The 22,826-nt window shown below is 39.5% G+C and overlaps 2 protein-coding genes across 2 annotated transcripts in view; one reads left to right on the top strand and one right to left on the bottom strand.

Moving 5' to 3' along the window:
* Positions 1 to 22,826, bottom strand: part of LOC140377137 (ATP-dependent RNA helicase DDX39A-like) — a 312,983-nt gene that overhangs the window by 112,857 nt on the left and 177,300 nt on the right. The window lies entirely within an intron of this gene.
* The window catches only part of LOC140377146 (alpha-1,6-mannosylglycoprotein 6-beta-N-acetylglucosaminyltransferase B-like), a 142,684-nt gene that overhangs the window by 29,622 nt on the left and 90,236 nt on the right, over positions 1 to 22,826 (top strand). Inside the window, exon 3 of the mRNA XM_072462460.1 lies at positions 15,607 to 15,757. Coding sequence (XP_072318561.1) covers positions 15,607 to 15,757 — 151 coding nt within the window. The remainder of the gene's footprint in view (positions 1 to 15,606; positions 15,758 to 22,826) is intronic.

Here is a 22,826-nt window from a genome sequence, read left to right as displayed (position 1 = left end):
TAGCGGGGTCCTGCAGCGGGGTCCTGCAGCGGGGTCCTGCAGCGGCTTCCTGCAGCGGGGTCCTGCAGCGGGGTCCGGCAGCGGGGTCCTGCAGCGGGGTCCTGCAGCGGGGTCCTGCAGCGGGGTCCTGCAGCGGGGTCCGGCAGCGGGGTCCTGCAGCGGGGTCCTGCAGCGGGGTCCTGTAGCGGGGTCCTGCAGCGGCTTCCTGCAGCGGGGTCCTGCAGCGGCTTCCTGCAGCGGGGTCCTGCAGCGGGGTCCGGCAGCGGGGTCCTGCAGCGGGGTCCTGCAGCGGGGTCCTGCAGCGGGGTCTGGCAGCGGGGTCCTGCAGCGGGGTCCTGCAGCGGGGTCCTGCAGCGGGGTCCTGCAGCGGGGTCCTGCATCTGCGATAAGACAGGTGGAAATCATCATGAGTTTTAAAAAGTCCAAAACATTAAATAATCCACGGGTGTCAGCGATTTGAACTATATAGCAGAGAAAAGCATTAAGAAACAATCAAACATGTCAAATGTTTAATAATTTAAAAAAAAAAATCTTCTTCTGTGGCATAAATACAATTGAGAGAATAATAACATTCAAAATTCCATCTGCTGCTGCCAGTTTAGATGCTTGAATCTGCAGAAACTTTCTGACTGCTCACAAAATGCTGTTTATGCTTTTTGAGGTTTGACAGAGCTGCACACGTACAGGATTTCTGCAAGCCACAACACATTTCTACACACACAGCCAAAACTTGGCACATACATATTAAAATCTGCCAACTCCACTTTGAATGTTTTATATCTTTGACTTTTTTACATATTAACCACATGTTGATGTCATTATTCAAGCTGTTTCAAATAAAAACACCCAAATATCCCCAACCATCTGTTCTCGTGGTATATTTTCTTTGTATTTGACTTGCAGCTTGTCGTACCAATGTGGTTGTGGCAGATGGTCCTTCTGACTCGGCTCTTGTTTGACACATCATTACCTACAAGTCAATGTACAGCAAGTGTCAGTCCACTAAAGCGCGCCTTGGGGAGGGAGGGCTGTGTCAAACACAGGCACAAGGTGATGCACAGATGGACTGCTGCTCAGCTGAATACTGCATGTCTGTGCAGTACAATGTGGGCATGCTGTAGGACAAACTAAATAATGTGTCAAATGTGAGTCCTTGTGAGAAAAGAAAAGAGGAACAGACAAACTCCAGATACTTCAAAAGTTTGTTAGAATTCTGAGATTCAAACCTCATTTTAAAATGTCTTCTACAATTTTAACAAAATGCATAAAAGTAAGTATACTGTGGAGCATTTTAGCCAAAGCAGTGAACTTTCCATGGAGAAGAGAGGAGCGAATCCTCCTGCAGAAAAAATTACACAGTACACCTTTAAATCAACCGGGTACATTATCTGCATGCAGAACATGAATATTTGCAGGTATTTCAGTTTCTACCCTTTAATTTGAGGGCCTATTTTTCCTAAAACATCTGACTAAAATGAACACTTTGGACTCTTTGTGAAGCTGAGACTCATAGTTTTGGCCTTTGATGGCTTGATTTACAAATTATAAGTGGTCATGAGCTCTGCACTTAGGAAAAATCACATATAATGAGTATAGTTGCTGTCTGGAATAATAGTCTGATTGGTTTGATTGGGCAATTGTTGAATTTTGACAATTCCTCTTTCCAAGCAGAAGCTAAATGAGATTTAGGGACTTAATATAATAATTGAAAAAAGTCCCAGCTGAATCCATATAATAGGCCTATTAAAGCAGAACTAACAAACAATTTAACCTTATTAAATGCCTTTGTAAATCCTTGTGAAGGTTAAGTAGGTATTTTCGGGGTGTTTGAACCTTGCTGTCTCCGGGCGGAAAATTGGCCTTGCAACGTTTGTCGACATTGAACCAAAGACAACTATTCTCGAAACCCTGGCTCTTTTATTTTGTTTTATTTCGCCACATTGAACCATTTTGTATGTGATTATACTTCCTTACTTGAATAAAAAAATAATAGAAAATAAATGAATAAAGCTTTTGTGAATATACATTGACACTATTTGCCTCTGCAATGCTCTTTGCAAGGCCATTGTGAGGCTCCTGCTTGTCTGACTGACCTCTTTTCTCTGCCTTGGTGTTCTCGCATCCCTGAAGGCAACAGTCATGTTACATGATGCATATGATGCATATGATGTATGACTGAGCTTCAAGTTCTATGAGATAATGAAGTTAATCCAAATGACTTTTCTGTCTGTATCTGCTTCCATCCAGACCACGGCATTCATAAACTGTGTATAAATAACACACAAATATGTAAGTAGGGTCATAATCTCATTTAATTCTAGTCTTTAGAAGTGCAACAAAACAATCCAGATCACATGGATAGTGACGGGGCGAGCCCAGTGCTGCTCTTTGTGTCTCTACTGGAACAAATGAAGAAATAACCCTTTCACTGGGTTGAAGGTTTTATGTACAAAATGACACTGCCTTTAACTGGATGTATAGGGAACACTGTTGTGCTCGCTGTTCTTAGTTGCAATCAGAAGCATGGTCGTCACACATTTCATTGTTCCATTTGAAGATAAACACTTGAGTGGCAGTGTAGTAATCAGGAAGACAACAATGTAGCCGGGTAAATGGCTCTTGTGTGTGAAACAGCAATCACGTAAAAGATTGTCCAATTTTTGATTGCAGCTTATTGTTGTTAATTATGATTGTGTACATATGTTTTTGGTCCAATTAAACTCTAGATTGAAGTAGTCAGGAGTTGTGGAAAGATGATAGTTAAGTTGTTTATCCTGATTTTAAAAAGCCATTGATTTCAAGCTTTTTTTTTTTGTTTAAATAAATATAAATATGAATTATTATGAATTAATTGAATCCATGAATAATTGTGTCATAAAACCTTCAAAATAAAGAGGTTTGTGTGCCGTTCTCAAACTTTTCAAACCAGATCCACCTGAGATCATATTTGGATAAGGTGGTTCTTGATTGATTAATGACATATTAAGCAAAATTGACTTTTAAGAGACTTTGACCTTTAACCTTTAACCATGTAGTGTTCCCTCATCATTTGTTCATCAATGCGCTTTACATTAAGGGACCACTAACCTCTTTTCACATACATTCACACACCAGTGTAATGCAGGGACTGGGAAGAGGTGGGTGTCTTGCCCAAGGACACAACAGCAGTTTTTATAACAATTTTTCTTTTTTTTACATCAAGAGCAATTCGAACCTCCGACCCTCAGATCAGAAGACCAATGTGTGTACAGTTGAAGTGTTCAGAGTGTTCCGAAAATGAAAGTTTTCACCTTTTGGTAATCCCCGCCCACATGAAAACGCCCAGACAAACACAGGGTTTTAACAGATTTTTTTTGCATTAAATCCGCTGTTTGCTTTGACGAAATTCCAGTCTGAAGCTCTGCAATTTTGAACCTGAAATTATGAGATAAACATTTTGATTTACAATGAATGCAATACAATAAAATGATGACCTACTTATGTTATATGTAAATACTAACTTCCTGAAAAAGCATAACATGACACTTCTTCAACTTAAAACATTTAACAGATTTGTCTCTAAATAAAACTAACTCTCAAACTACAAATGGCCCAGAGAAAGTGAATGTGCTGCTGTGGACACATGAATGTTTTTAGTCTGTCATTTTGAATAGTTTAGATTCGTAAATCCACAACTAAGATTTGAGTTCAAAGATTGAGTTACATAATACAGCCAGATCCTTTAAATGCATCACCAGCAGGAACATGAACAGGTCCCTACAGTATTTTAACATCCAACAAAATAAAAAACAGAGCACAGAAAACTGCTGATCAAGACCGGGAATCAAAGATGGACTAAGTTTGACTAGAAAACACAGAAACGTCCTAAATGTGAGCTGTTAGAAGACAAAATGCAGATTACAGAGCAGTCCTCCTTTGTGCCGTCTTCCATCACTTTGAAACAGCAGCGCCCACAAAAGAACTGCCACTGGCCGTCAGTGTTAATAGGCCCTGTGGCTGCCTCCATGTCTCTCCCTCTTTAATATCCTCCATCTATGGCCAGTCCCCTTCCTGAAATCCAATTTGGCTTGACATGGTTGGACTAATGGTATGAAATGCAGAAATAAAATGGACAATAAATATTTAAACCGCTGAATGAAGATTTCCCCCCCCCACCTTTTCTTTCCTTTTCCAAGACCCTTTTGTAAAATCGCATCCATCTTGTTTAATGTCCCTTACATCATATTAAATTGTCTTCAAGCTCATTGGCATTCATTGTGTTTACTTTATTGCCAGTGCGTTATTTTACTTGCTGCATGCTCCATTTGCTGCATTTTCATTTGCTTAAACCACGCGGTAAAAGTTCCCAATGCACAGCCATTAAAAAAGACCCAAAAAAAGGCATCTAAATGATTCTGCTTTGTCGTTTTGCCATTCTTTAGCTAATGAAACTTGAGCCATAATAATTAAACTGCATGTAATTTGTAGTAATTGAATGTGGGTGAGTATACGTGCGGAGGGGCTGCGCCTGTGCGTGACTCTGGAGAGGCAGCAGGGCATCACGGCGCGGCTCCGTCTGCTCGCTGAGAGATGGGAGCCGAGTTTTACTGTTGATTGTATTGCTTCCTTTACGGCAGTGAAAAAAGAGCTCGGAGAGAGCAGGGGAGATGTGGAATTAGCGTGAAGAGAAAGTACAGAGGGGGCAGAAGGAAGGAGATGGAGGAAGGAAAAAGGCGGAGGCGATGAGATTCAAAGGCTTTAGAAGGAGAGAGTGTGGGACTGGAATAGAGCTGTAATTGCGATCGGTTCAAATATATAATAATAGAGCTTGGGGTCGAATGTCAAAACCTTATTGTAACTAGCTTGACTTGCCAGACATTTGTAGATATACCTCAGCAAAAACAATTTGAAAAAGTAAATGCTATGAAACAACCCGATGCTGCTTGGTCACTGGACTTGTAACGTTGTCATGATGCTAACATTTCAAACTCGATTTCAATACTAACATACAAAATTCTCTACATACCGCTTTTTTCATACAATTTGATCGTGAATGCTAGTTTTAGAAGATACCTTCTTTATTAGACATTGTGGCCTTATACTAGCTCTGATCAAGCTCAATGTCATTCTAATACTGTTCAGTAAAGGAAGAATTTTGTCCTGTAAAAATGTTTTGGGATTAAATGAGTAGTTAAATGAGTAGATACTAGTTTTAGTATTGATTAGTATCTGTTTTTTAATATAATTTGGATAACTCTGTATGTAACACTAGTGACGGTATGCTTTTGAATGAACGTTATGGATTTTAAGTCTCCATTGGGTGAAGGGAAAATTCTTGAGATGTGACAACACAATCCCAATCTATGTCAATACTAATAATTTTATATTCATTATTTGAAATTGCTTTTAAATTTAACATTCTTTGCATGATATTTTATATGTTATATTATTTGCCGATTGATTGCAACCAATCAATTATCGATAATATCGTAAAAACATTCAATAATGGTTTTCTGGACTCTCCAAAACATGGTGCGAGGTTTTATGACTCTAAGAGAGAATTACGTCAATGTCAATGTCAGATTTATTTTGAAGCACATTTAAAACATCCGCAGGTGACCAAAGTTCTGTACTGGCAGTAAGACAATAGCAAATTAAAATAAACAAAAACAAAGTAAAATAAGAAATGAGGAATAATAGGGAGAAAAACATGTTTAATGAGATCAAAACAAGAAAAAAGCTATTAATTACATAAATGATACCGGTAACAATTGCAACTTTGGGATACATTATTTTATTATGTTTTTAACATAATAAAAACATTACTTGGTCAAAATAGCATGTTTAATATAGTATGTACCAGATTACTGCTAGTCTTCTCTTTTTAGGACATGTACACAGTCTCTGCAGTGCACACACAAACAGCATCATCATATTTATTGCTTTTAGCAAGTGCTTACCTTAATATAATGGAGCCTTCCTCTTAGACTGGGTTTGCTCTTGGGGCAGAATGACATGAGTCCCCAGTTAATTTAGCTGTGTCAACGCATATCCAGCAGCCTCTCCTGTCACTATTCATCACACCACAAACAGTTTTCTCTCTCATGAATATGCAAACAGCCCTTAAGGCAATCAAAACACCAACCTGTTGTGCTCCTCGTAATATATTACACGTTCTTCCATATGTGTTTGTGTCTAACTTATTGGTGCGTTGTGTTTAATGTTTGCAGTGCATCTCTGATATTTCACATAGCAATGCATTGCACAACATTACAACTGACATGGAGATTATATTGAAGGAGCAGCTGTGATGAACTAAACTGTGGAGGCGGCAGCACCACACATCTGTAAGATATTGTGTCATTTTGATGTCGCAGTTTATGTTTTTGAACATTCATTAAAAAAATATCCCAACTGTAGCATGCCTGTATGTGACAAATTGACAGAAGTAGCGCATGGAACCCGACCAAAAGAAAAAATAAACAAATAAAGGGTACGTGGCATGGGATACAACAACCCCACACAGTATGTAAATCTGATGCATTGACATGAACTTGACTTAAAATCATAATTTCCTGCATACAATTTTCCATTTATAGAATGTTCTCTTTTCCATTTTGCTCTTGAGATATCAAACGGCAATACGTTAATTTCCATAAACACATAATTGCCATCTTGCTTAAAGTGCATATGACAGGCTCCCATGTTTGTCTAATCCTGACTTAGTTTGGCGTGCTAGTCCCTGTGGTAAATAGTCATCATAGTTTTACATCAAGTTGCTGTGAAGAAAAGCTGATAAATGTACATTGAAAACGAGAGGAAGCAGCACTGAGTCTGTCGTCAGTGCGTCTCATTCCCATGTCACACTGCGCTGTCGACTGAAGCTTCTGAGACCGAACAAATCCTTTAAACAAAATGTAGGGACAGTTCAAACAATGATCAAACAAATTATTGTAACAAAGTAGTGTGTGTGTGTGTGTGTGTGTGTGTCTCTGTGTGTGTGTCTCTGTGTGTCTCTGTGTGTGTCTCTGTGTCTGTGTGTGTGTGTGTCTCTGTATCTCTGTGCGTGTATCACTGTGTCTCTGTGTGTCTGTCTCTGTGTGTCTGTCTCGGTGTGTGTGTCACTGTGTCTCGGTGTGTCTCTGTGTCTCTGTGTGTGTGTCTCTGTGTGTGTGTGTGTGTGTGTCTCTGTGTGTGTGTCTCTGTGTGTGTGTCTCTGTGTGTGTGTGTGTGTGTGTGTGTCTGTGTGTCTGTGTGTGTGTCTCTATGAAAAATCTTGAATATACAGTTTTTTCCGGACTATAAATCGCACCAACCAAAAAATGCATAACAGAAAAGAAAAAAACATATATAAGTCGCATTTTTGGGGGGAGATTTATTTGATAAAATCCAAGAACAAGAAAATGTCTGTTCTTGTTCTTGGATTTTATCAAATAAAATCTTGAAATGCAATTTAAAATGATAACAGATTAAAGAACATGGTGAATAGGTTTACATATGCAAACGCTAACACCTTCAGCTACATGACGCACAGACAACGAACTGTGGTAAGTGTCTGGTATGTTAACGTAACATATTAACAGTTATTTAGATAACTATAGCATAAAGAACATGCTCATATGCTAACAATTACCGATTTTATCTTCTGCGTCGCTTAGAGCCTAGCGCGCCCTCTTGCGGTTGTCAGTGTGAAAATAATCAACATGTGACATGCGGTTGTCAGTGTGATGATAACGAATACTATCACATATAAGTCGCTCTGGAGTATGAGTTGCACCCCGGCCAAACTATGAAAAAAGGTGCGACTTATAGTCCAGAAAATAATATGTTTTTTTTATGCACTAATAAAGTATAAGAGTAAATGAGTAAAGTAATGTCCCTTCTGGTCCTTCTATGGAGAGCTCACACCTCTCAGCCTCCTCCAGCGACAATTACGCCGTCTTGATTACATTCACCTCTGCGCCTTAATGCGTTTTGAGCTGTGTTTATCTTCAGGACAGGAGCTTGTTTCATGCACATTCTTGGTTCATGCTGGAGTCACATACTTTCCCTACACAGCCTCTCTCCCTGCTGTGTGGAGATGGAAAGTCCTTTTTGATGGCGCAGTTGAACCAGACCAGCACTCTTCCCAGCTCAGATGAAAAGTGTCTATTTGAACGGGGCATAAAAGGATTTGACGGTCCAAAGTCACAGCGGTTATGTATTGTGTGACCCTCTGCAATTTCAATCAGTTCAAAGTCAAGCGCAGAGCCCCATCGAGACAAGTTCCTAAGTGTGTTTTAAAGGCGCTTTATGTGTAATATTGATGGATTTTGCCGTGGCAGTGGTGTGACTCAGGCAAGAAATGATTAGTGTAAAATCACCGACTTCTGCTTCTGCCACATACAATTGTTGCAGACGTTTCTTTTTTTAATGATCACATTTTAATAGGCATGATAGTCACCCACTCACATATGCACTCATTTAAATGTTAAAGCAGGAGTGTCCAAACTGGTGTTCGACACAGGGAATTATTCAAATATATGCATTTAGCAAAGATTTTATATATATATATATATATATATATATATATATATATATAGGGTTTCTGTATGTATTTCATTTATTTTCCTTTTTGCTTTATGTTTCAAAGTAATCACAATAGATAAACTGGAAAATGTTTGTGCTCGTAAAACAACTTTGAATGTGATTACATTTAGGGCCACAAGGGTTTATTGCTAAAGCAACATCAAGGCCCCCAAATCACTGAATTGACCATTGAGAACATTGGATTTACCTCAAGTGTCTCGTCTTAATTGTTAATCAATCCAACTGCTAGGTTTACTCGCTCACAGATAAATCAAAATAGATTTGGTTGTGCTCGTGTGTGCCCTGTCACACTAGACCCATATCTATCAAACCTTCTCCCAGTTTTCAGCCGAGAATTCAGTCTTTAACACAAATTCTGTTCACGCTTCATGCAGTTCGGGCCTCAAGAGATATTCAGGCGCCATGTCGGTAAATATTCAGTTCAGTTGGGGGGATTTGGCAGCCCTTTGGGGACAGATGCAAGTCTATAATGCAATTCAATATGAGCTCCAAGAGTTGTTCAAGGCTAAGATTTGTTCATTCAAGGGTTATCGACAGCATTTTTGTGTATGTTTCTTAAGTGAGTTTATTCCAGACCCGATCTCAGCATGAAGAAAAAACTACCAATTCCAGTCTTGTTAGCACCCACTTTTACGCCGACTGAAACCTGAGTCTGAATACAAGGCGCAGCTTTGACTTTTTGTTTAACAATGATGACTTTAACTACGTATGATATTAACAATAAATATCTATATTTTTATCCCGATAACGATGAATACTAATAACATAATTTAAATCCAATAGAACTGTGGATGTGGAATTTACCCGTAGCCAGTATTTTAAGTTTACAGCATAACTAGCTTATTATTTTCATTCTTATAATTATAATTTTGAATCAAATATTTTTGTAGAATTTTCATACTGTTACTTCAAATTCAAATTTTGCAAATCTTCAAAGTTATATTTAAATGTTTTCAGTTTTTTTCTAGCTTGTATATTTTCATGGTATGATTTATTTATGTAATATTTTAGCGGTTTCATTTCTGTATAGTGTTTGTTTCTATTACTTAAACAATAACACAACTATATAAATCAATGCTATATGAAACCAATTGATATAATAATAATTGAAATCAGAATCAGAAAAGGTTAATTGCCATTGTCATTTAACAAAATTCACAAATATAGGAACTTGCTTTGGTGATTCGGTGCAACATACAATGATGAGCAACAATAAAATAACATGTATAAAATTAAAAAGGGCATGCATTAAAGAAAAACAATTAAAATGTACTATAGGATAACAATTTAAATAGGCTTACTATGTACACAATATGTACAGTTAAATATACAGATGTAGTGCAGAAGGTGAACAGTGCAGTGAGTGATAAAATTATGGTTAAAGAGACAGTGTTTAGAAGTGTTCCTGAGTCCCACGGCAGAGGGAAAGAAACTGTTCTTGTGGCGGAAGGTTCTGGTCCAGATGCTCTGTAGCCTCCTGCCTGAGGGGAGTGGCCTCATGCCTGAGGGGAGTGGCCTCATGCCTGAGGGGAGTGGCTCCATGTCCAGGTTGAGAAGTTTCGGCTGTGATCAGACCTGCTTGTCCCAGAGCCCTGGAGACGTACAGGTCCTGCAGAGATGGAAGTCTGTAGCCGATCACCTTCTCAGTAGAGCACACAATACGCTGTAGTCTCTGTTTGTCCCTGGCTGTGGCTCCAGCGTACCACACGGTGATGGAGGAGGTGAGGATGGACTCAATGATGGCTGTGTAGAACTGCACCATCATCTGCACTGGCAGCTTGGCTTTCCTCAGCTGCTGCAGGAAGTACATCCTCTGCTGGGCCTTCTTGATGAGGGAGCTGATGGTGAGCTCCCACTTGAGGTCCTGGGTGATGGTGGTGCTGAGAAAGCGGAGGGAGTCCACGGCGGTGATGGGGGAGTCTATGATAGTGAGGGGGGGCTGTGGGGCTGTGACTCTCCTGAAGTTACGATCATCTCCTCTTCTTCTTCGTCTTCTGGGCGTTGAACTCCAGGATGTTAGCGCAGGATATTATTCTTCATCATTCTCCCTGATTGGAGCTAACTCTAGACTGCTAATACAAATGTAAAAAGTCAGACTTAATTTCTAAGCGTGTCCTCTTTGGAGCCGTGGGGGTTAAGCTACAGAAGCTCCACAGCAGAGGGATTTGACTGAACGAACAGACAAATAGCACAGTTAGCCTCTGACCTGAAATATGTAGTAACAAATCCCTGGGGACAATCGGTTCAATCGCGTTTTCCTCTTTCTTTTGGCCTTTTTTAAAAAAATATTAATTTATCAATTTCAATTTATTTTTATCAGGCTGTTTATGTGATATCATTACTTTTTCATTCAGAAAGTCTAATTTCATAAAGCTATGGAGGAATGGTAATTAAATTATTGTATATAATTTGAATTAATTGGTCATACTGCCAACAATCGTGAATAATCATCACATTTAGTGTATGAAGAGTATTTTGAAAATGTATTTAGTCACAAAATGCTGAATACCTGCATTAAAATGTACTTTGTGACATAATTCGGTTACTTGGTCTGATCAGAGTATTGTATTCTGAATTATGTGGAATACGTCCTCATTGAGTTAATAAATATTATAGTGTCAAGACATGACATTGAATTATTGTATTTTATGTAAAGATGGAAAATGAAAGGTTTTGTATACGAATTTTCCAAGCATTTTTAAAAACATTTTTCAAGCAAGATGCATATTACACCTCCCTGGTTTGAATAGAAAGAAAGAAACAAACATATCACTACAGCCTCTGCCTGTAAAAAGGACACAACATTGTGAGTCTTGGACCGTCGCATCTGTTGCTTTGGCCGTTAAGTGAAGACTGTGGAGCTGGAGAAGACGAACGTAGAGCGACCTTGTACAGACAGGACTGTGAGGAGCAGGGCCCATTGGCTGTAATTGGCTGTCAGACTGCAGCCTCAGGGTTTGACAGAGTGGCCAAACGTAATAATCCAGGTGTTTGTGTCATCACTGAAGGCCCTGTGCAGCACTGATGGCCATGCAGCTAAAAGGGGCAGTGACCTCAGACTCACCAGTGACGTTCATGCATCTGACACACGACACAATTAAAGGCAGCAATTAAATGTCAAGACTATCCGGTTGATTTATAATGGTGATTATTCAGGTCCACAATCGTACGGACTAAGAAATAGTAATTGACTGTTTTAGAAGTGAAAATAAATTTGAATCTGTGCTAACTAACTTAAAGCTCTTCTATTTGGTTGTTTATGTTAACTTACGTTATATTTTAAGTGTATCATTAACTTCATTTTTGAGTTTGCATACATAAAACTGTTGACTTTATTACTATATATACTAATATTGATCCATTAGAAGTTTGAATGAGAGAAAATTAAGTATTTAACTGTTGTTTTCTTGGTGTCCATAATCATGAATAATAAATCCAGATTGTTTTCTTCTTCTCAATAATCATAACACTACATCATGTGACATCCCTAGCTACAAATCATGTATTATACAAGCATGCAAATCAGAGCTGAAACAATTTAATCTAAATCACATTTCACTGCAATTATTCAAGGTCCTCTGTAAACAACATAATAACCTTAATAGTCTTATTCTGTGAATCAAGTCATTCTGTTGTTCAGATCTTTACAAACATGTTCTGAAATGCATTCAATTCTGGTATCAGTTTAACAGTTCATATTTCAGACAGTGTTAACACCCTGGATTGCAACGCTTATAAAAAACTGTTCCCAAATCATGCAGCTCTTCAAATCCTCCAAAAAAGCTTGGGGCGAAGCACATGCTGGGAAATTTGCGAGCGTTTCACCAGCGTTTCATACTTGCCAAGTAATATCAGCATTACTCAACCATAACCACAGACCAGTTCAAATGTGTTTCTTTGTGTTTTGGCCACAGTTGTTCAATTCTATTCTATATAATGTCGTATTAATATGTGTATCTGTTTGGTTATTGTGGCTAAGAAATGTAAGAACAACAAAAATGTGTTAATATTCCAGCATCAGCGCCCTCATTGTCTAGACTGCACAAAAGCCCTGGTATGACGGACGAAAGTTGAGTGTTGGAGAGGTGTTTGCTCAGGAAATTGGAGATCAAGCGTCTGATATACAGGTGAAAGATGGAGGCAATTAAATGTTGGACTTTGGACCTGGAGGGGGCAAGCCGCTATTTGATATTCAAAGCCCAGATTTACAAAAGGACTTTACCTGCCAAAGCATTTAATAGTGAAATATATCTATGAAGGCTGTGATGACAGTGAGAAGACTGAATATGCAGACTTTATTTAAATGAGGCATTAAGAGCGTTTAACCAGGCTGTTGTATTGTTAGCAAGTTGTATTTAGAATGATTCATGCATTTTTGTGTGACCTTTATGGTCCTGCATTATAGCTGCAATTGCTCAGAAAATACTTGCTCTGTTCCTCTATTTTGTATTAATACATATAGGGTCAATAGTGTCACGTAGCCGTTTTGGAATGCACAAATGAAAATACAACCCACTGCTTCTCTGCCTGTCACAATAATTTGATTCATCGACTTATCCTTTCATAAATGAAAGCTGGAACTGGATTTTTGGGGCTGAATATTTATTGCACATATCTTTTTTTTGCCCTCACAGGAAACATTTTGTTATTTTCTGGTAATATATTAAACCTTCAGTTTTTTTTATCTATTCATTATTATTACATGTCTGATGTTGTCTGTGTGATGTTTGTGTCGGATTCTATGTCGGACTTCAAACCACGGTTATAAACAAAGTAACTTTGAACCTTGAACCTTGTATAGGGTTGAATAGAATATGCTAACTATCTACTTCTGCTCTTTATTTATTACAGCCCATGATTTTTAGGCCCGAGCGCCACAAGCTGGCGAGAGGCCTATTAGTCTCGTAAGGCCGTGCGAAGCACGGCTGCGAAAGTGCGCACGCAGTGCGCACGAAATCGAGCGCGAAGCGCTCGCCCACTTCCGAACACTCACTAACGCACTCCTCCACTCATGCACGCCCCGTGCATGCTAATTAGTTGTAGGAAAATGGAACATTACCGTTGTAAACGGGCGAAGCCCGTGCAAAAGTTTGCACTAAACGAGCACTTTACATTGGGATGACGACTGCGAAGCGGTCGTCATCCCCATATAAAGCACTCATTTGCGCTAAGTAGCTCACAAATACGTTCCCCATCTCTTGCATGTTCCGTGCATATAAGCATGTAATGCAAAAATTGAACATTATTACTGTATAGAGGGCCAAAAACACAAAGTGGGCGGAGCCCACTCAAAATTATCGAAAGTACCCGTCAGTGACCAGGGACCCACACCATGAGGTAGGAAAGCGCGAGCGCTTTCCGAAAATGTATAGTTTATGATATTTGAAAAATGGGAAACATTGTTTTCGCATCGGAATATTATTCTTTCTTCTTCTTCTTCTCGGGACCAACCCCCCCATTTTTCACCCAGTGAACATTGACGAAAAGTCACAAAAATTTGCACACCTCTAAAAATCGTGCCTCTCTACATTCTGGCTATTTCCCTTTTCTAAAATAAAAAAAATTGGCGCGTCAGCGCCCCCAAATGTACCAAAAATGCATTGAGGGATGGGAAATGACCCAAAAAAAATCTGATCGTAGAATCATGAAATTTGGCGCAGAGGTAGATGGTGACAAGAGAAGTAAAAAATATTATTACGGCAACGCCGTCTGCCCAACCAAATGTCGGCCATATTGCTTCAAAAATGGCTAAACATGACTTCGGAGTTTTTCCAAACGTCGTACTTTTACAAACTTCTCCCAGGGCGTTGGCCCTAAAAAGCTGAAATTTGGTGAAAATGCTACTGAGGAGTGGGACATCAAAAGTTATCCAAATTACATTGATACCTCTCACGGTCTCTGTGCGGCGAAGCCGCAAACTGTAGCTAGAATTTCAGAAATCTCCCATATTTAAAATTTCTGCCATTTGCGCAGATAAAGTCCGAATTGCGTCAAATTAGAATCAGTTGTTAAACTCTTTGCCCTAAACCTACTTGAAGTGAAATAAATTTATTTGGCGCCACAGCGCCCCCTACAGGTTTTATATGGAGGTTGAATGTTTAGTTTTGCGAAATTATCTGAAATTTGACACACAACTCAATTTTGGCATCCCCATCAAAAAAGTCAGTGAGACCCATGTCATAATTGTTATGGCTTTGCCGTAGCGATGACCAAAACCTCCCATGTTATTCCAATGGGGAAATCGCCAGAACATGTTTACACTTTAGACTTTCACAAACTCCTCCCAGGGCGTTAGCCCTATTAACCTGAAATTTGGTGAGACTCATCTTCAGGGGTGGACCATCAAAAGGTATCCACATTTTTATTCAAAGAGTCACGGTGTCTGTGCGGCAAAGCCGCACATTTTGCCAAGAATTCAAAATAAAATTGCTTTTTGATGGTAAAACAAAGGGGAGAAGATGTGACAGCGTCACAGATTCAGCAGTAGGCGTAATAAAAGGACAATTGGGGCGCGTTAGCGCCCCCTCCTCTTGCGGCGTGGCGGCGGCGTAGCGAGGGCCGATCATTGCCGCTTGCGGCTATATTTTATTTTATTATTAATTTGGAATTGAGTTTTACTGGGATGGCAGGGGCATAAAGTGAGGTCAATATAATCTTTTATCAAGATATTTTCCAGAACAATACAATATATTGCACATAAATGTGTTATTGTGACAGGCCTACCTCCTACCGTGGGTCACTGCAGCTATCCTTTAGCGGCGCTGCACTTTGTTGTGATGACGTTTACAATGACGCTCCATAAAGAGACATGAGGAAATCAACGCCACATTTTTCTACCAGAAGTCAGCTGAATTGTTTCTTTTTGTTTTGTTTGGGTCAATATTTCAATTTAAAACAAACTAAATATAAAATAATGGAGAAACAAGTGTCAACAACAATTATAACTGTATGGCAGACAAAAGAAAAAACAGAATTAAAGTCTGTATGTGTTCCTTTGAGAGCTTAGATTAATAGGCTTGTTCTGTGTCTCGTCCTCAGTGCTGGGAGGAGTGGAGTCTCGAGGAGTGCTCAGGAAGATCAGTGACATGTTGGAGGTGATTCTGAAGAGGATGGACACTCTGTCTAAACTGGACAACAGCTCCAGCACCGACGCACGGCGCCTCGATGAACTCAGCTCTGCGATCAACAGGTATGTGCACGGAGCTGGTCCAGTCGTTTACCTTCTGTCTACCACTGTTGAACTTTCGAGTTGATTAAAATAAGTCCAGTGATGGTCATTTAAACCTAGATGATTTTAGACAACTTCAAATCCATAAATGCCAGATTTATCCTAAAGTCAATGGGGCCAATGATTGAAAAATTTGCATGTGAAAATGGAGCTGAACAGGGGCCAACGATCTTCATTTCAAGAGTGTTTGTGTTGCTGTAGTATTTGCACCATAATACACAACATAATCAATAATTGGCTGCTAGTTATAAAATTATACCTCATTGGTTTTGAAGTTTGCTGAAATGTATAATAAATATATATTTTAGTACTAGCTTCACAGTTGCTTTTCCATCTCACCACACATCGGCCCCGTCATCTCCATTACAGGCTTGACTCCTATCTTCCTTCAATTTGCCGTCTTTCATGGGCGCTTGTGAAAATTGCTGCCTATTATGGTAAAATGGCTGCAGCAAACAGGCAGTTCTTATGTGACCTTGTTGCTGCGGCTTTTTTATTAAACCGCTCCTTTCTTTGCACACATCACACTCAACCAATTCCTCTTGTCTCTTCCTAATGGTTTCTTTATTCCCCTTCATTTTAAACTGGACTCTTGTGCGGCTCGAGTGACGTGATACACTCAGACAGTAATCCCCGGACTTCCCCGGCTCTTGTTAAATGATCGTGGATATGCGCTGGGGTTCGAGCCACTGGGGCAGAAAGATGGGCCGATTAATGCAGCCTGGCATCGGTGTTAACTGCAATCAATGTCTGGTAATGGCCTCTTTAATGTGGAAGGAGAACTGCTAGTTTCACTACAGGACTGGGGCCTGCTCCTCCATTAGGGGTGTAACTGTGTTTATTGTCGCCAGCTGGGACAGGGACCATAAAAAGGGCAGATATTGTGTGTAAAATTTTAGTAAGAGGCTATCTGCGTTTACAGATATCTGTGTGGATCTGTAAGCTTTCCATTGGTTTACTGTTACGCAATTTCAAAGCCTCAGTATTCTTGGCAATTGTCTGACTCTCAAAGTCAAATTATTCCCTCCTGATTTCAAGCATTTTGTGAGGACCTTTCTCCATGCAAAATATACACTTCTAAAATTTGAATTAAAAAACAACAACTCTTCTTCAGCGAAAGCATGTGGGTTCAGAATTTGGTTGAAGAAATGTTACTATAATTGTGTTGAATTGCAATGATTAAAAGTATGTATTGTTTAAGTTCAGGAAATAGTATTTGTGAAAGCCATATTCATTTGGGTCTAACAAGACAAAATGAAATTTGAGCAAAGAAAATCTGGATTGTTTTGTCATATTGCCCAGCCCTACTTGAAAATCATAAAAAGCCTCAGTGGAAGCAAAGTGGGCAGTCTGTGCCAGCGAGGGGAAGAGCGCACATCCAAAGTATGCATTGTTTGGAGCTGGATTTGACATACATTACCACTCTGAAATTCAGACTAATGCTAGAGGCAAATAATAAAGGATTATTTTATTTGAAAAGTCTACATTTTACGCGTACCCTTTTTGATATACTATTATTATTCATTGTTGCATGTTGCACCTTAACGCCAAAGCAAGTTCCTAGTTTGTGAATTCTGCTCACTGACAAAGCCGATAAACTCCTTTCTGATTCTGATTCAGTTTCTCATTCTCTGAATTTGAACTGCAACAAAATTGTTCGGATCACATGTTCTCTCTCCACATAACTACAAACTGCTCTCTTAGTAATGAGTGGTTCAGGCTATTCTTCTTTATAATAATCAATGAGAATCTCTTTGAAAAACTCCAATCCCCAAATATCGAAATTTCAAATGTGCTGCAATTTGAGTCTGGTATTGTTACTGGAGAAGTCTGAATGGAATCATGGAGTCAGGCCGTCTTTGTTAATACTGTACCACTGTAGAGAAGCGAGCGTAATGGAAAAAAAAATATCGACAGAGAAACAGTGGTGGGTAGTACACATTTATTTATCAAAATATGTGGGTAATGGCATGTATGTTGTACTTTTGTGTTGGTGCGGTTGGGGTAACTCTAGTTAAAACCGGACTGGGCACTGGACCAGGCCACAGCCGTCCCACTGAGCACAGCCCTGAGGATTAATGTCCCACAGTCATTTGCATGAACACATATTGCCACAGCAGACACAGTTTGAACCAGGATGTATTTCCGTAATGAGGCCAACAGTCACAAAATGTGAACTCTTTTTCAAAGTTACTAACCTGAAGCATAAAATGTGTTCACATTTTTGAGTAATGCTTTATAAATAATGTCTGGAACAACATTTGTGGGGGTCAATATTTATTGTATCTATATTTTCTTCTTCTTCTTTGCACTATTATGGGCTTCATTTGCTATTTTCGTGTACAACAATAAAACAATCAAATCTGAGCTTTAGAAAGTCAGTACATTTATAGATACTAACTAATGACTCGAGTGCGTCATCTGGCTCTGTGATTGTTACAGCTTATGTTTTTCAAAGATATTGTTAAGGTTTCATTGGGATTCTGCGGCTTTAGAGTTGTCATGCCAGTGGCCAAAAATAGTTTCAACATTAGGATTTTTCAAAATGTGTAAATAAGTAGATTCAACCAATCACAGTGAGTTATGAACTGTCAGAAGCACCAGATGGCTTTAGTTATCTTTTAATGACACTAACTGCATGAATTGTGATCGAAATCTCGAAAATCATGTTTTTTACAAATAAACTGGGGCCTGAATGAAGAACACGCACAAATCATGGGTTCTTACACAAACGAAAAAGTCTGACAAGTGCTTTGTTTTGAGAAATCTAACTATTCATACCATTTGATCATTCAGCGCTTCTCAACATTGTGATCCTCTAGCTTTCTTTCCATTAGTGTGGGAGAAACTGCCATCTACACCACATTCCATTCTCCTACTTTTATTCTACCATTTCTCCCACTGTACCAGAGTCCCAGTGCCTTCAGTCATTCCTTTTTCATTATTTTCTCATCCCACTCCTCCTGTGACTGACAGGCAAATGCATTGTGAGTTTCGCGAGGTTACATGCTAAAGTGTGATTTTTGCCTGGGGGAGAATGGGACTAGAATGCTTAAAAAAAAAAAAACCTCTTCTAAACCCAGGCTTTCACAGGGCAGCGGTCTCATCTCCGGCTGAGCTTCATTGGTGCTGACATGCTCGTGTGTTAGCGGCGAATGGGACGTGATCTCTGAGACTGCAGCCTGCAATTCCCCTATAGGGCAGCCACTCGTTAAAGCGGCAAAGTGAGGGAAAATAACGAGGGAGGCAGCCAAAAGGGAGAAACGGAAAGCTGAGGAACCAATGATGTGGAGTTTCCAGTGTTTTACCAAGCAGTGAGATGAGAGAAGTGATCCCTTTGGCGCAGGGTCCCTAAAGAGGTGCTTGACTTTGCTTATTCCTCCCACCGTAACCATTCTCATGATCCCATGAGCCCAGTAATCAAATAGTTTTATTCTACATTTACATGCAGATCGAGCAATGATGCAACTTGTGTTAAAATAAATATATGAGCATTGCACTGTTGTTGTAATGCAGAAAACTCTACTTTTGGGAGTTTAATGACAAGCTGGGAAAAGTCCTTGAAAAAGTCATTTATAAACAGCTTACTCAGTTCCTCCTAATAAGTGACTCCTTTGATGTCTTCCAGTCCGGTTTTAGATCGCATCACAGCACTGAGACGGCTCTCATTAAGGTTACAAATGATATCCGTCTGAGCACTGATGATGGCGAGGCCTCTGTTTTAGTCTTACTGGAACTCAGTGCTGCATTTGACACTGTTGATCACGGGATACTTTTACAGAGGTTAGAGGACTGGGTGGGCATCACTGGTATGGCCTTAAATTGGTTGAAATCCTACCCGGAAAACAGGAAATACTTTGTTGAGATTGGTGACTGTGTCTCTGAGAGCATGGCATTGACCTGTGGGGTGCCTCAAGGGTCAATCCTTGGACCCCTTCTGTTCAATCTGTACATGCTGCCATTGGGACAGCTAATGCGAAACAGTGGTGTGTCCTATCGCAATTATGCTGACGACACTCAGATCTATGTCTCACTGACGGCAGGTGAATGTGGACCAGTCAATGCACTCTGTCATTGCCTTCAACAGATCAGTGAGTGGATGCAAAACAACTTCCTCCAGCTGAATCCAGACAAAACTGAAATCATCGTCTTTGGCCCACAAAAACTTAGAGAAAGCAACCACCCCCAGTCTCTCTCGCTAAAACCCGTAAACAAGGTAAAAAATGTAGGAGTAATCATGGACTCAGACATGAATTTCAACCGCTACATCAATTCAAAAACATCAGTAGCTTTCTTCCATCTGAAAAACATTGCCAAAATTAAAAACATAGTGTCCCAACCAGACTTGGAGAGACTTATCCATGCGTTTGTCTGCAGTAGATTAGACTACTGTAACGGCCTGCTCACTGGCCTCTCCAAACGAGCTGTAAAACAGCTGCAGAACATCCAGAACGCTGCTGCTCGGGTCCTGACCAGAACCAGGAAGTACGATCACATTAGTCCTGTTCTCAGGTCTCTGCACTGGCTCCTGTGACTCAGAGAATAGACTTTAAAGCAGCTCTGCTTCTGTACAAGTCTCTCCATGGCCTAGCACCAAAGTACATCTCAGATTTGTGTGTGTCATTCGAACCACCTCGGACACTAAGGACCTCAGGGACCGGCCTCCTGCTGGTGCCCAGAGCCAAGACTAGACACGGAGAATCTGCGTTCCAGGTCTATGGGCAAAGGTCTGGAATAGCCTTCCCCAAGTTGTGAGACAGGCCCCCACCCCGGCTGTGTTTAAATCCAAGCTAAAAACTGTTTTGTTTAGCCGCGCCTATGACTGACATAATTTTACCTGGTTTTTAATATTTTAAAATACTACATTATTTTTATTCTTTACTTTACTCTAATGTACACTGTTTTACATTTTTATAAACTGCATTGTGTTTTTACTTTATTACTTGTTTTAAATTGTGTTTTAAACACTGTAAAGCACTTTGAATTGCAGTTCGTATGAATTGTGCTTTATAAATAAATTTGATTTGATTTGAAGTTTAGCAAGCATAAAGCATAAAGCAAAAAGATGTTTTACTCAGATATGGAAACAGATGAGATTCAGCAATTGTATCTAAAAAGCTGGTACGTATGTGGAAGGTGACGGCTTTGATATTATGTGCTACAATTGACCACGAGGCTGCATTTGTAGTACAGTAGATTAGGGCAGAAAGATTAATCGCATTCAAAATTCCAATTTGAATGGACGCGATTAGCTAATCGTAAAGGCTGCAAAAGTACCAGAATTTCTAATTGTGCATAAACCCTGTGGTTTAGATCTATATAAACATGTTCTGAAATGCATATGATTCTTATATCCAGTTTACCTTGGCCTTTTTCAGTATTTTTGTCAGTTCTCTTGGATGCGTTTAAAATGTGAACTTTGAACATAATTCTATTATTAAAACATAAATCAAATCTAATTGCAATTGCTATGGCCAAATTGTGCAGCCCTCAATTACATGCACTTGAAATGCTGTAAGAACAATGAGCTTTTCTTTATACTCCCAAAGCAATTGCTTCCTATTTTGTCATCTTATGTCTTTGATTAATTCATGTTATATGTGACATGCTGAGGACTCAAATGTCGAAACTTATAATGGTCACATTTCTATAGCGCTTTTCTACCGTCAAGGTACTCAAAGCGCTCTACATCAAGGAGCCAGTCACCCATTCACACACACAATCACACATCAGTCTTCAAAGGCACTGGGGGCGAGTCAGGTTAAGTGTCTTGCCCAAGGACACAATGCCGACCATTGGATCAGAAGACGAGCAGATATGAGCAGATTACGTGCCACCATCAAATATTATGTATTTCCTTGTATTCTCTGATATAATCTTTGATTAAGTTTAGCTCGTGTAGTTTCCACGTGAAGGCTCAAAGAACAGTTTATGTTATCTCTCAGAAGAGCACAGGAAGCTAACATTACATCTTTAACTGTCTTAAAGGCTTTGTGCACATTCTGTCCTCAAACACTAAATTGGGCTGCATTTTATTTCCTCATTCATCGACTCTTCTCCTTCTTTTATACCTCTACAGAAAAGGTTTCAATTGGGCTGCTTTTCCAGTTTTTAGTGCAAATTAAAAGTTTAAAACACAATTGTATTTTAGAATACAGAAACCTGTATTGACCGTATATATTTAAGTGCATATTTAATATTTGATTGTTGAATTGAATCTGATTGTACATTGACATACTGTTTTTCCAGAATTACCTTCAAGCAATAATTAACACTTTCTTATTACTTGTTGCCTTTAACAACACATTATACACATTTAAAAAAGTTAATTGCTACAAGATTTTTTTTTACTGAATCTAACCATGCTCTGCTCATGTACCGGTACATACCGGTACACACTGTATATAACTAATGCTAATGCCATCATAAAAAAGCATATTGTGGTCCACTGTTGTCCACAGTAATTTTTCCTGTTGTGTGAAGCACTTTAAATTGCCGTGTGCACAAATTGTGCTCTACAAATAAACTTGCCTTGCTTATTATATGAACAAATTAGAACAAATGGAATATCAGCAATTATAAGCGACCCTGCAGTGCATTTACAGAAACTGCTGTAACTTAACATTATGACATTATATTAAAGCGTTTTAATTAGGATGCACATCAACACTGCGGAGTAACAAAGGAATATAACAGTAATGAATACAAATGCTACTGTAGCACTTATTTTATTACATTGCATTCGAGGAGTCATAACTGCACCTTGTATGTGTGCCCAAATCTTATTCCTTAACTGTAGACACTGAAGAATAATGGCCTCTTTGTTGTGGAGAGCATATTAGAAAAGAGACAAACTCACACTTAGCACTGCTCAAAATGACACTTGGAGCTGTAAACGGAGAGAGGAGACAGAGGAGGCTGTGATGTCCGCCTTTGTCCTTGTCCACACGGGCCAATCTCACCTGACATCTCCGGCTCTTCTGAACTTGTTCTATGTCTGTGTTTGATGCTTTTCATACTCCTGCAATTT

This window comes from Eucyclogobius newberryi, unplaced genomic scaffold, assembly GCF_026437365.1.
Source record: "Eucyclogobius newberryi isolate DKJ021-1_F unplaced genomic scaffold, fEucNew1.0.hap1 SCAF_4, whole genome shotgun sequence".
NCBI classification, from domain to species: domain Eukaryota; kingdom Metazoa; phylum Chordata; class Actinopteri; order Gobiiformes; family Gobiidae; genus Eucyclogobius; species Eucyclogobius newberryi.
The sequence above is the reverse complement of the archived record's forward strand: the minus strand, read 5'-3'. Positions and strand labels throughout refer to the sequence as shown.